Source organism: Acinonyx jubatus, chromosome B2 (genome assembly GCF_027475565.1).
Source record: "Acinonyx jubatus isolate Ajub_Pintada_27869175 chromosome B2, VMU_Ajub_asm_v1.0, whole genome shotgun sequence".
NCBI classification, from domain to species: domain Eukaryota; kingdom Metazoa; phylum Chordata; class Mammalia; order Carnivora; family Felidae; genus Acinonyx; species Acinonyx jubatus.
The window spans coordinates 113,211,620-113,225,320 of record NC_069385.1 but is presented as its reverse complement, the minus strand read 5'-3'; the positions used below and the strand labels follow the sequence as shown (position 1 = coordinate 113,225,320).

The 13,701-nt window shown below is 39.5% G+C and overlaps 1 protein-coding gene across 4 annotated transcripts in view; it reads right to left on the bottom strand.

The window, feature by feature from the left end:
- The window catches only part of BTBD9 (BTB domain containing 9), a 413,472-nt gene that overhangs the window by 359,788 nt on the left and 39,983 nt on the right, over window positions 1-13,701 (bottom strand). For all 4 annotated transcript variants that reach the window (XM_027057832.2, XM_027057831.2, XM_015069790.3 and 1 more), the window contains 3 exons: window positions 12,646-13,009; window positions 11,070-11,334; window positions 2,374-2,593 (listed from right to left, as the gene is read on the bottom strand). In XM_027057832.2, coding sequence (XP_026913633.1) covers window positions 2,374-2,593; window positions 11,070-11,334; window positions 12,646-13,009 — 849 coding nt within the window. The remainder of the gene's footprint in view (window positions 1-2,373; window positions 2,594-11,069; window positions 11,335-12,645; window positions 13,010-13,701) is intronic.

The following is a 13,701-nucleotide window of genomic DNA, read 5'->3' as shown; positions in this document are numbered from 1 at the left end:
GACAGGACAGAAAACAGACAAGTAAGAGGTATGCCTTCTCCTTCTGCCTTCCCTAGTCCGGGTGCTCAGCCCTATTCTCTCAGGAAAGCCAACTCAGAATGGTTCCCAGGAAAGGCCAGCTTATCTCCTGCTCCCTCCCAGTCTCCCACAATCCCACATATACATCCAGCCTGAAGAAAAATAAATGACATGGGTGAAGAGATAATGTGTGTTTCTTTGGGATACAACAAAGAATTTGGCAGCTAATAATCCAGCAGTAATGAAAATAGCCTATCACCCTCCCCTAGTCAGCTACCCTGGACCATTAGATGCTGGTCCCATGCTGAACCAATCTATATTCCCCTGTCATAAGCCAAATTTGAATTTGAGATGCAGTTATTACTTGTACTGTAATATCAACAGGAACAATCTCGGAAGATTTAGGTGACCATAAATGTCAGCCTGCAACTAACAGTTGTGACCAGAAAAGGTCAGCTTATTTTGTGTCATCCCCTCATTTTCTGCTGCCCCCTCATTCCCATTCATTTTATCGCTCGGTCTCAAACTGGTTATAACCTTTTATTGAACCTCTCTGGGTTATCAGGAATGCAGGATATAATTTTACAACACATGTCAGAATCTTTTGGGCTTAAGATTCTGCATTTTTCACCTTTGCTTAGAATGATAACCACTTCTGTGAGAAAAGAACTGCTATGTGGGAAAGTTAAGTCCCCCGTGAATGTAAAGCACATACTAAAACAAAGTGGCCCATAAATATTTAACATCATGGAAACGATAATAACTACTTTCAGTTTCAAACATACTAACCTTTTCTTTTATTATCTTTATACTAATTTCATTATTAATTAAATGAGTGAATATACGCAAAGCTTTGAGAATAGTACTGATCACATAAAAGTAATGAAAGTGCTATATAAGTATTATTATTGTTATACTGTTATTATTAATCCAGAGACTCTTGGAAATGATATGTGAATTAGCTCCATTTTGCCAACTAAACATATTATATCCAACAAGATACATATCAGAAAATACATTCTTTTTTTTTTTTGAGAGAGAAAGAGAGAGTGTGAGTGGAGCGGGGGGGGGGGGGGGCGGGGGGGGGGGGGACGGAGGATCCAAAGCAGGCTGCACACTGACAGCAGAGACCCCAATGAGGGGACTGAACTCATGAACCATGAGATCATGACCTGAGCTGGAGTCGGAGGCCTAACTGACTGAGCCACCCAGATTCCCCAGGAAATACATTCTTAATAAAAAAGAAACAGATGAAGATAACCTGGGGACCTTGAACACCTATGCCTATGGGAAACACTGACTCCTACCTCATAAAACTTCCTCATTTTTGGTTCAAATGGCTTAAAAGAGTGATGGCCAGTGGTGCTAAGAGAAATGAATTAACGTGCAAGATTTACAAGGTATCATCACCATTACTATCAAGTCCTCCATACCCAGGCTCAGTGGCATGAGTAGGGCCTAGGAGACTCTGTATCAATTTCTGGGTATGTAGGGTTTAGGTTAATGATGGGCAGTGATGAGAAAGACAGTTCTTGGTCACCTATACTGCTCTACTACTTCTGAGCATCGTGGCTGAACCCTAGAAACCACAGTGGGTGAAAGTGTCAGAGGTGCTAGAAGGAAGGCAGAATCTTGAAGCCACTACAAACTGGGGGGTTCCTAGGCTGGAGCCCATCAAATTTTTTTCACAAAACTTCCTTTGTTTTGAGGATGATTATTTATACATATACTAAAAGAGAACTTATTTTCTTCATTCATAGGGTAAAATGCATTTAAAAGGTTATAATGTCCAAAAGTGAAGAATCAAGTAAATAAGTAATGGTAACCCAGGTGGTGAAATACCAACCACTGAAAGTAATATTTTAGACGAGTATTTCTAAAGAGTAGAATGTTCACAACTACAAAGTGAAGTCAGCCTTCAGATATCAAATCTTCATTTTATAAAACTATACGGTTTTACAGGTTTCTGTTTTGTGTATGTACATGTGCGTATAACTAGTTAAATATATACAAAGTTGGATAATTACATCTATACTAGATATATGCAAAGATTATTAATGGCTGGCAAGATTACTAACAATTTCTATTTTCTTCTTTGTGCTTTTCTATATTTTCTGTTTTCCATGATAAACACATATTCATTACTTTTATAAACAGAAAAAAAGCAAAAAAATGTTTTTTTAAAAGGAATATAGCCTTTCACTCTTCTCCCAGAACTAAACTTTAGGAGAAATGGCAAAACAATCCCAAGGAAATAAAGCATCAAACTGTAAAACCAAAGGAGATGACCACAAAATGAGGCCAATTCAATCAAATATAATGTCATTTTCTGTCCAAGTCATGCTAATCACTCACCGGCTATCTCGGTCCCACAGGAGTATCCGTATGTGATTGATAATAGACGGCTGACCTAGCTTAATCTCAATGCCAGAACGGCAGTCATCATCAATTGGGTGCCTAGAAAATCCATGATCCAAATCATAATTTTGAGTATCACCATCTAATAAGGCAGACTTCAGCTCCCCTTTTACAACCTGGGCTCCATACTTCATAGTTGCAATATTTTCTTCTGGTACTACAATTAAAAATAGGAAAGCAAGGTTAATGGTTACTTAGTAAATTATTCTATATTGTAGGGAAAAAGACAAATTCTAACATTCTAGTTGATTCTATTATGTGCATTTAATTAAAAGTGGCAGAAACAAGTCTACAGAGATAGAAGACATGGAATGTCTACGAGGGTTAAGATACCACCTACCATTTAGATTTAATGACGCCAGCATAGCCACAAAGTGCCTAAGACTAGTGCTACAAGGAAGAAGCTGATAATAGTAGGAAAAAAAACAGGTACTAGGGCAAACAAACCAGCTCTGCAGAGTTCACTCTATTAGGAGCTTTAATTTACTATCTACAGGACAAAAATGCCATATAAGATGACCTGTACCCGCCATCTGGACATATAAAAGCAAAGCAGAGAGGTCAGATATCTGATAAGACAACAGAAGAAGACACGTTCCAATACAGCGGAGATACTGGGCATGGACCATACACACAGACATGCTGAAGCAGTTAATCTAGCTAATAAACAGTATGTTTAAAAGAAGATCTATTTTTACTTTGAGATTTTTAAAAACGGAAATTCAGTCTGTCATCAAAATCATTATTATGGTTATAATTAAGCCCCCTCCCCTCTCCAACACTAGATTTATTAAGTGTCATTTGTTCCTGGAACTCTGAAGTCCTCTATGCAAAGGCTGCTTCACAGAGCTAGAGCGTGTTTTCTAGGTGCTGGCATTCTGACTGACACTCTCCGTGGAAAGACAGGAGGAGGCATAAAGCAGATGTTGAGAGCCTGAGCTTCAAGGTCAGAGTTCAAATAGGGGCTACACCTTTAATGAGGCAAATGACTCTGGGGAAGTTACCTTCTCAGAACTTCAGTTTCTCAAGAAGGCAATATCTAGACCCAGATGTTTTTGTTTATTTGTTGCAAGGATTAAATGAGATAATGTTTGTGAAGCACACAGTAAGCTCTCTAAGAAAAAACATGATCATTATTATTATGAAACATATACTAAAAAACAGACAATAATAAGAGAACTAAGTAAGTTCACAGACTGTAAACAAATACTGAATTCTCACAGTACAAGTACATCTCAGCTATGTGATTTGAATAGGGGAAAGTTTGAGCTTAATTAGACTCTTAGTGAAAGGGGGTAATTCATCACTGCATATTTCTTCCAAAATGTGGGTTTTAAAAACATTTTTTGGGGCAGCTAGGGGGCTCAGTCAGTTGGGCATCTGACTCAGCTCAGGTCATGATCTTGCGGTTCGTGAGTTCGAGCCCTGCATGGGACTCTGCACTGACAGCTTGGAGCCTGGAGCCTGCTTCAGATTCTGTGTCTCCCTCTCTCTCTCAGTTCCTCCCCCACTTGCACTATCTCTCTCTCTCTCTCAAAAATAAATAAAGATAAAAAAAAATTTTTTTTTTAACATTTTTCAAATGAAGCCAGGTGAAGGGAGTGGCTCCAGAAGATAACAATAAATGCTGCTGACAATGGGGACTGGGTAGGTTTAGTTAACTTGCAAAAGGCTAAGGCAACTCAGAAAAAACAAAACAAAACAAAACCTAGTCAGGCTCAACCTTTTTCATGATGAAGTGATACAGGTTTAGAATTTCCTGAGTTCTCTTAGTTCATGGTAATCATATATATGCATTCTTGTAGTCTGCTTCCAGGAGCCCTGCCTGCCACCTGCCTTGTAAGGGTTTCTGATGGGAAGACACATTTACCCCTCTCTCCAAACCCTTCCCTATAGGGTCACCTGAGACTCAGAGGGAAGAAAACAGAGCCTGGTACGGTTTTTTAAAAAAAAGAAAGTTGGATTTAAAGTGAGAAAACCTAAGTCTAAGACTCAGGCTCTACTCCCCACTCCCCCGAGTGAGGCCTGTCAGTCTGTATGGATCGGTTTTCTCATCTACAAATAATGCTGTGCCCAACCCACTCACTGGATTACTGTAAAGATCATACTACAAATAAGATATGCTACAGGATCATGGGAAGTGTAAAGCATTCAAACAGTCAAAAAACCCTTACCGAGGACTCAATCTGTACCAGGTACCACTGGAATGCCTCAGAAAGGAAGACAGAGATGGGCCCTGCCCTCCTGATGCCTCCAACCAAGAAATGAAGCTTTTCATAAAGCAAGCAAACAAAAACTTCCAATCTCCACTTTTCAGTGCTAATAATGCGTAACACTGGGTAAAAAGAGGTATTTTCTCCCTTACTGCTGAGTGTAAAATGGGGGGGTCTGAAGTCCGTTGCCGCAGACCACTGGAACCATCTCCACCAGTTCTGCCACCACCAGTCAAGACCAAGCCAAGAAGGGGGGAACTCAAGCTTTCAGACTTAGAAATGGCTGCCACCCTTTGATTTTCTCTAAACACAAGCATCCTCTTCTCTAAAATTTATCAAGCTCACAACAACACACTAGGCATAAGGGTTTCAAGTGACTGTAACTAAAAGTCTAAAATGGAAATGAAAGTGCTACTGCAAGTCTAAAGTCTTCTTCTGAAGTTTATTTCAAGGGCGCTTGAGAACTTTTCTAACTGTTCTTGACAGATTCCCTGAAAGTATCTTTCACTTTAAAATGGAGAACACTTACACAAGTGACAAGCCTCTCATGGTGACCATAATCGGAATATCTCACGGGATAAAAACACAACCCCCAAGTATTTGTGTGTGTCTATGTGCACGTGCGCACACCTGCACACACGCACAAGACCCACAGTTAAAGGTAAGAAGAAAAGTGACCATAAATGTATTCTTACTGCCTAATATCTATCAGTCGAGAAAAGAGCTCTCAAAAAATATAGGGTGTTAGAGATTAAACGCATAGCGGGTAACAACAGTTTTCTTAACATTTGTGATTTTTGATACACTGTACAAACATGAAGAAAAAAAATAAGCTTTGAAGTTCCACAGGTAGGCAGAAACAAGCCAAGTATTAGAAAGAAAAGCTAAGGAGAAATGGAGTAGGACCTGCTGCTAGCGACACAGTGCCAAAATCTGAGTGGTTCTAGGTTAATTATCTTGTATTTTTCTTTAGTTGTGTTATGTTCTTACTCCTCCTTTATTGAACTTTCTATTACGTCTAGATTGAGATAGCTGTCCACCCCTGATGGGTCATTTGAAGCCATACTTGGTTCTCTGCCCACTGCAATCTCTTTACCTAAGTCTGTGCCCCAATCATCTTCTACTCCCCAACCTGACATCCCTGAAAAAATGTGTGGCTCCTCCCTTCCAACACGTGTGGCACTACACGTGGCCTTCTTGACAACTCTTGTCTTCCCTTGACTCGCCCCATTATCTCCACTCTCTGCAGGCTTCCTTTCCACATTTAACAGTACTGGTGCTCAAACACACCAAACACAAAACAGAGATAGAAAATAACCCCGGCAGGAGACTTTACCGAAGAGCACCAGCCTCCTGAGTCAGAGCAGCACTGGTTCCGGCTCAGGCATTGATTTCACTCAGTAACTTTAGGCAAGTTACTTATAAAGATCACAGAATGAAAACTTCTAAGAGCCGAATGGGACCTTCATCCTATTTATTTAAAGAAAAAAAATTTCTAAGCTGCCTTCTGTGTGCTGGACTGTGCTGGACTCAGAAGCTCACCATCTAATACAGACAAGTGCATGTCAGACAGGAAATGCCTCCACAGAAGAACACTCAGGAGAGATTCTTTGTGAACCCCCCTAGTTTACAGATGAAGATACTACGAACTATAGAAGATAAATAAAAGAGGAGTCAAAGGGTTGTGAAAGTATTAAAGGTTCACTGCTGTTATTATAGCCTGTATGTGACAGGTGAGACATTTTGAAATCTAGTCTAGAAGCAAGGGATGGATCCATTCAGTCACTCATTTACTGTGAAAAGTCTAGATTTGGGCACTGTGCTAGGTGCTGGAAAACAGGGGTGAAAGGCATAATTACAGTCCTCAGGAAGCTCAGTCTTGTAGGAATCTAGGCAAGAAAAGCAAGAGGGGCAAGCTTTCTCCATCTGAGTTACTGGCAACTATAAGAAGGGCTACGTGGTACCATGTACCTACAACACAGATTTAAACACACACACATATTTACATATCAACCAATAATTTAACTTAGCAGTCCGATTAACAGATTGACTTTTACTCAATAAAGAAATTTTGAGAATGGAAGTTGTGATAAGCTCCCTGCTATAAACATGAAGAAGCAATATATTACTGTACTCTTTCTCAAAGTCTAAAACCTAAGACATGCAATACAAAGTACAACTCAGCCCAAACAGAAAAAGCACTAACTTTCAAGGTAGAAAGGGCTCCATAAGACAAAACTAAGCATTAAAGGAATGGTCTGAGTGCTAGTAGTTCAAATACCCTAAGGGGGAAAAAAATAATTTCATTAAAAATTAATTCCTTTTCCCCAGGTGTATGTATAAAACTAGTCAAAACCACCTTCTCAGGAAGACTAACCATCAATGGTAAATTAAAAACATCCTTTGGGTACCCCCCTTTTTTTTAAGGAGGAAAAAATTGCTGCAATTTGGTTAAAATCCCCAGGATATACAGCTTTAAGTGTACAACTTTCCAGAAACTAATATTAATAAACTCAAAGTAAGACCATTAGTATCTGTGCTGCCCCTAGTCCAGAACAGAACCTCTCCACAGTTCATGAAAAGTCCCCAAAGACACAGAAACTATACCCTGGGAAAACAATGACACAAACAAATTTGGTCAATAGTTTCAAAATAAGCAGAACTATTGTTCCAGAACATCCCAGGAACAGTTCTCAAATTTTAGACCCTTTTTTCCTAACAGTGAAGAAATGTGATAAAACAATATGTTTGGATAACATTTACCTAGAAAATAACCTATATTTTTAGTATCTGATAGGAAAGTGATATGCATCCTTAGTATTGATAGTATTGATTTTGCTATCCATATAGTTAAAAAGTCTGAAAAACAGCCTGCTATTTATTCATTTCTCAAGTTCACAAATTAGATAAAAGATTCCCAAACATCTGTATAATCTCTTCCTTGAGACCCCACTGAATTATTCCAGAATGAAGAATTTAATACTTATGAGTAGTTAAGTACAGTAAATATATCATTCCAGAACTGAGTAGTCCCTTTCATGGTTATTTCATGGGTTTATTATAACCCATATCTAATACCTATACTTATCAGTTGGTCAATTCTAAGCTACCATTAACTATGTGAAATGTCCAAAGCATCTCCCTCCCACAAAATTTACCAAACCTATCCTAAAGGCAAATCCAGTTATAGGGTCTTCCCAACACCTCAAACCAAAGCCAGGGCAAGAAGGGGAAAAAAGAAACTTATACAAGAGGATCTGACAATGAGAATTTAGAAAGTCTAAAAGTATATTACTTACCTTGTTATCTCTCCCCCGTCCACCCTCCCACACTTTAATCCAAGGCTGACCCTCAACTAGGACCACTCTCTAGCACCTCCAATCTCCACCCGGACCTCCCTCGACCTATTCCCTCTGGCTACCAAACTATTTCTCGACTGCCTTTCACTCCAATTTACACACTGGACGGTCAACACATGGTACTTACTGTCTTTTCAAACCTATGGCCTAATTCCCCCCGTTTAGTCAAGCTTCTGCCCAGACTACTCAGCAACCCACCACAATTTATACCCCAAGGTTTTCTCTCAATTCTCATTCTTCTTATATCTCAGCATCACTGGACACCTGTGACCACCCTCTCCATATAAAAGTTCTCTCCTCTGTCGGCTTCTGTAACCCTACCCCGTTTTCTTCCTACTTAATTCTTCCTTCTCTAGCCCCTTGGCTAAAGCTCTTCTCCAAGTCTCAGACTTTGATCTTCACTTCTTTCTCTACACTCTAGCCCAGGTTTCAACTCTTTCTTCACCAGTTCTGATTGCTTCCTAAACTCCAGTAACATGCTTGCACTGCTATTAGACATTTCTCCTTGAGTTCATGCACCAAATGTCTCCTATAGGCTATAGAGTATGTTAAAGGGTACAAAGATTAACAGGCCGTACAAAGATCATCTCTGCCTTCGAGGACCAAAGACAAACAAAAAGTTTTAAAACAATGTGACCAGTGTGATAATTCCTACAGAGACACATAAAGATGAGGAAGAATACAAATAATGATAATATAAACAATCATTTCCTTGATTGAGCTTACAGATGTTATTTGCACGCATTATTTTTTTTTAAATGTTTATTGATTGATTGATTGAGAGGGACAGACAGTATGCAAGCAGGGGAGGGGCAGAGAGAGAGGGAGAGAGAGAATCCCAAGCAGGCTGCGCACCAAGAGTGGAGCCTAACATGGGACTCCATCTCACAACTGCAAGATTCATGACCCGAGCCAAAATCAAGTGTCCAATCGCTTAACTGAATGAGCCACCCAGGCACCCCTGGACACGTTATTTCAATTAATTCTCATAACAATATAAGGAAATGTTAAAACTGAAGGTAAAATTCCTTACGTAACTTAATACCAGGTCACACAACTAGTAAGTGACTCATTCCGGATTTGAGGTCAAACTTGTCTGGCTCCAAAGCCAGTGCTTTTTCTTCTGTGCCCAATGAAAAGGAATCTAAATCTGATGGGTCAGGAGAGAAGTCCAAACTAAGGACACCTATTTAAGATCAGTCAGTTTTCAAGAAAATGTCTGAAACATGGTCAAGGAAAAGATCATTCAGGGAAATGACTAACATGAGACAGAACTCAGAGTACTAAGATGTTCCAGAAACCCTCAAACTCAGTAAGTCTAAAAACAAGCTCAGCATCTTTGGAGAACTACCACATTTCATCAATTCTAAGACAGAGTTTTTCAAATTTTAACATTTCTGAAGTTGAGACACAGACATGATGGTATGTCATGGTTTAACTGGCAATACTGTTTCCTTTCTTAGTGGTACATAACACAATGGGACCTCAAAACTTCTGGTTTCTTAGATTTGATAAAATATGGTTAACTTCCTCCCAAACTTAATCCTCAGATTTAAATCCCTTAAATCACCAAGATCTGATTTTTTAGAATATAAAATTTCCATCTTCCCTACTACCACTCTAGTTTATCAACCTTACACAAGTCAGACACCTACCCAGCTGGTCTCCCTGAATCGTTTTTCACTATTTCAAATCAACAAGTATTACATCATGGATCAATCTTTCAAGACCACCACCATACTCATGTCTCTCTTCCTCTTGAAAATTACCTTCTGGTTGTGTATAAGCCAGATCCCAAGCTACTTTGAAAGACTTCTATGATTTTGCCTGAGCTGACCATTACAGCTTGTGTTGTTTATCAATGCAAGCCTTCTACCTCTAGCTGAGCTCTCCTGATGACGGTCCTTGAAATGTCCCACCTCGGCTCTCAGTCATAACCAGTCCTCCCCTGTGAATACACTCTGCCCCAATACCCCTCGCATCAAATGTTAGGATTCATCTCAGGCTTCATAATCTCCATGAAATCTCCCTCAACCCTTCTGAACCTAGGTTCCCTTTAGAAGTTCACAGCATGTGCTCGTCTTAAACACTGTTGTACTGAACTTTTCATGGGAGTAGATCTTATTTCCACAAGGAAATTAAAAAGGCTCAAATGCAGAGACTATTTTGCATTTACACACACAGCGTAGTGGTTAATTACACAGCCTACCTAGTAGGTTTGACTCTCAGCTCTGTATCTTTCTGTGTGACCTTCAGCAAATTATTTAACCTCTCTGTGCTTCAGTTTCCTCATTTGTGAAATGGAGCCAATAATGGTAGCTACTTCAAAGGGTTGTTTTGAGAATTAAATGATCATGTAGAGAGGCGCCTGGGTGGCTCAGTAGGGTGAGAGTCTGACTTCAGCTCAGATCATATCTCGCGATTCATGAGTTTGAGTCCCATCTCAAGTTCTGTGCTAACAGCTCCGAGCCTGGAGCCTGCTTTGGATTCTGTGTCTCCCTCTCTCTGCCCTGCCTCCACCTGCACTTGTCTCTCTCTCTCTCTCTCTCTCTCAAAAATAAACATTTAAAAAAATGATCATGTAGAACTATTACTGATAGTTATAAGCACCTTGTGTTAACCACTATTATATTTATTAATAAGAAAAATCACATAAGTGTTGGAAATGTAACACAAGTGTTAGCTACTATTATTATTTAGAATATCCATGTTCACAGAACCTAAAATAGTAAGCGTGTAGCACATACTCAGTGCTGATGTGATGAAGGAAGGCACGAAAGGTCTTAGCATGAGAAGCTGTTTGGAAAAGTGTCTATTTCTGACATTTTAGGGAACAGCTAAAGAAATCCATCCAGAAATGGCAAGAAATCACTACTTTGGGGTCTGCAAAGGCTCACCAGTCTCTGGAGGAATTAAGAGGAGAACAGGAAACAGAGCTGTATGTTCTTAGACCCACACACCACATATACCTGCAACTAGAGTTTTGTGGCTCGTTTTGTAGCTGAAACTATCAGACGAGGGAGAAAACTTCCTAAGGAACGCAGGATAAGCAGGTACTCACTGAGCATGCCTCTGTAATTGAGGTCCATATCCCGGCTCTCAGATCGAACTTTAATAGCATCCAGAATGGCATCAGGAGACAACAGTCCTGAAGGCCTCACAACATTCAGAAGTTCAGTGAGGCTCATCAGAGGCAAACGCACAGCCTGCATGATTTCAGCATGATTCTCCTTTGAATTGTGCTTACACCAATTTAACAAGGCTAGGAAGATATCTTTTTCGGGAGCTGCAAATGAATCTCTTAATACGATGTTTAAAAGTGCTGTCTGAAAAGGACAAAGCAAAAAATTCCAGTTATCAAGGAGCTCAACCATGTGTATGATCAATCAGCAAAATGTTACAGAACTGCAGGTATCACTTATATCTCAGCAACTCTCTTTGACCATCTTCTTTCTTTAACCTTCATGCCATATACTCTCTTGCCCATAAGGGCTCCATGAATAGCCATGGGCATCTTTAACCACTACACCAAATGTCTAGTTTTTCCAACACATCCTCTGTGCACCTATCTTCAATAAAACAAGAAGAAAAATGGCAGCATGGGGAGCTGTCATTCCATGCAGGTTCTTCAGGAGAGTTTACATTTAGAAATCAGTCAGCGGTGCCTGGGTGGCTCAGTCGGTTGAGAGTCCGACTTCGGCTCAGGTCATGATCTCGCATTTGTGGGTTTGAGCTCCACATTGGGCTCTGTGCTGACAGCTCAGAGCCTGGAGCCTACTTTGGATTCTGTGTCTCCCTCTTTCTCTCTGCCCTTCCCCTGTTCACATGCTGTCTCTGTCTCTCAAAAAAAAAAAAAAGTTAAAAATTTTTTTAAGTCAGTAAGATACAGCTGGAATTTAAAATTCGAAATCTTTTGCTCCACGGCATTACTGCACTCCCATATTTTTGGTTCTCAGATTTCTAGACTGACCTCCAGTAACCTTGGTGTGACCCTAGAAGACCCTTGCCTCTAAAAAGTAAGTAGGATAATAAAAATCATAGTTTACACTCAAGCCAAAATACATAGCTTTTCAAATAGGTTTTTTCATGTGAAATATTCAGGTTCTAGGACGAACACAAAAAAGGAAAGGAGAGACAACCACCAGGGTTCAGAGAATGATTTTGAGCAAAATAGTGTGACTATTTTTTTCAGCCAGCAAAACAAAACAAAACAAAACAAAACAGCAGTGACTTAAAGACACCCAATGATACATCAGATCTCTTTTATGAATTTTCCCTCCCATAATATGGAATTATTAGTTGCACTCTGTTGGAAAAATACAAAACCAAAACATAGTATGCAACACCACAAAGGAACCTATTTGACTATCATCACACTGATGATACCGCTCTGTAGCAGTCTCTTTTAGACATAGAACCTACCAGAAGAATCTTAAAAAAGAAACCAAAAGCAATTTGCCTCTCTTTTATATGATCTACACAGAGTCTCAGTAGCCAGAGGCAGGTGGCTAGACAGATGACCTCTTCTAGATCGATGATTTTTACTTTTTTTAATCTCAGTCTATTGCTCTACTCTTACAGCACAGATCTAAATTGTACAGGGCATGCCTGTGAAGTTCTTGCAGATGATGACACACCTTAGAAAGGGAGAGGAAGCCTTCACTTGAGAGCACCTCCTGAGCATTTCTGTCCATAAACAAGCAGCACATGCAAGTTAACTTGGGAAGTGAGTAGAGGCTGGCAACATCAAAAGTCATGCAGACATTCTGAATGTTAAGTATGGTGCAGAGATACTCAGAGGTAGAGTCCTCCAGCTCTGGAAATCCATATTTATGAGCTAGGCTCAGAAAGTCCAGCAACACCTCCTCCTTCTCATCTGTCAGCGTTGCCCGCCCGGTGTAGATGTATTTTAGCAGCATTGTGAATGCTTCTGCAGTGGTGTCTTGAAGAGGGATTTCTGCTTCAGGCTGAGATTCTCGCATCCCACCATACAGTAACGCTCTGCACATGAGAGAAGAAACGCGTAAGGAAAACCTCCAATAAGATTTGCCACAATATCATGAAACGATGGTTAGCAGCATTATGCAAACGTAAATTTGTTTAGTGACACAAAGATTCAGGTGAAGAAATGCATAGTAATCACTTTATTTCTCTAAAGGAAGAGAAATTATTTATATAAACTATTTTGGATTAATTCCATAAACAATTGGACTAATGAAATTATCTTGAGACCTCAAATATGTAATAAACATTCATTAAACAGAAAGATGAAAGTACTCTTTTGAAAGGAACAGCAAAATCCGTATAAACATATTAAAGATAGATAAGGATGTTTAAAAAATAAAAATCTGTAGGAAAAGATATAATCAGATAAAAACAATTACAGACACTCAGGTGCCATTCTCCCCTGTCAGACTGGCAGAAATTAAAAATCCTGTTAACTATTCAGTGCTGCAAAAGCAATAGAAAAACAAGTTCTCTCATGCACTGCTTTGACCCTATAAATAGGCGCCCTTTTGGAGAAAGTAATTTAAGTAATCTGTTAGGACTCAATTCTAGAGAAATAATACAGCAAAGCAAAGATACATCTTAAGAATGTATACTGAAACAATGAAAATGTTGAAAAAAAATTTTAAATGTCCATCAACAGAAATGCACTTAAAAAAATGGATATATGCATTCTATACAGCTAT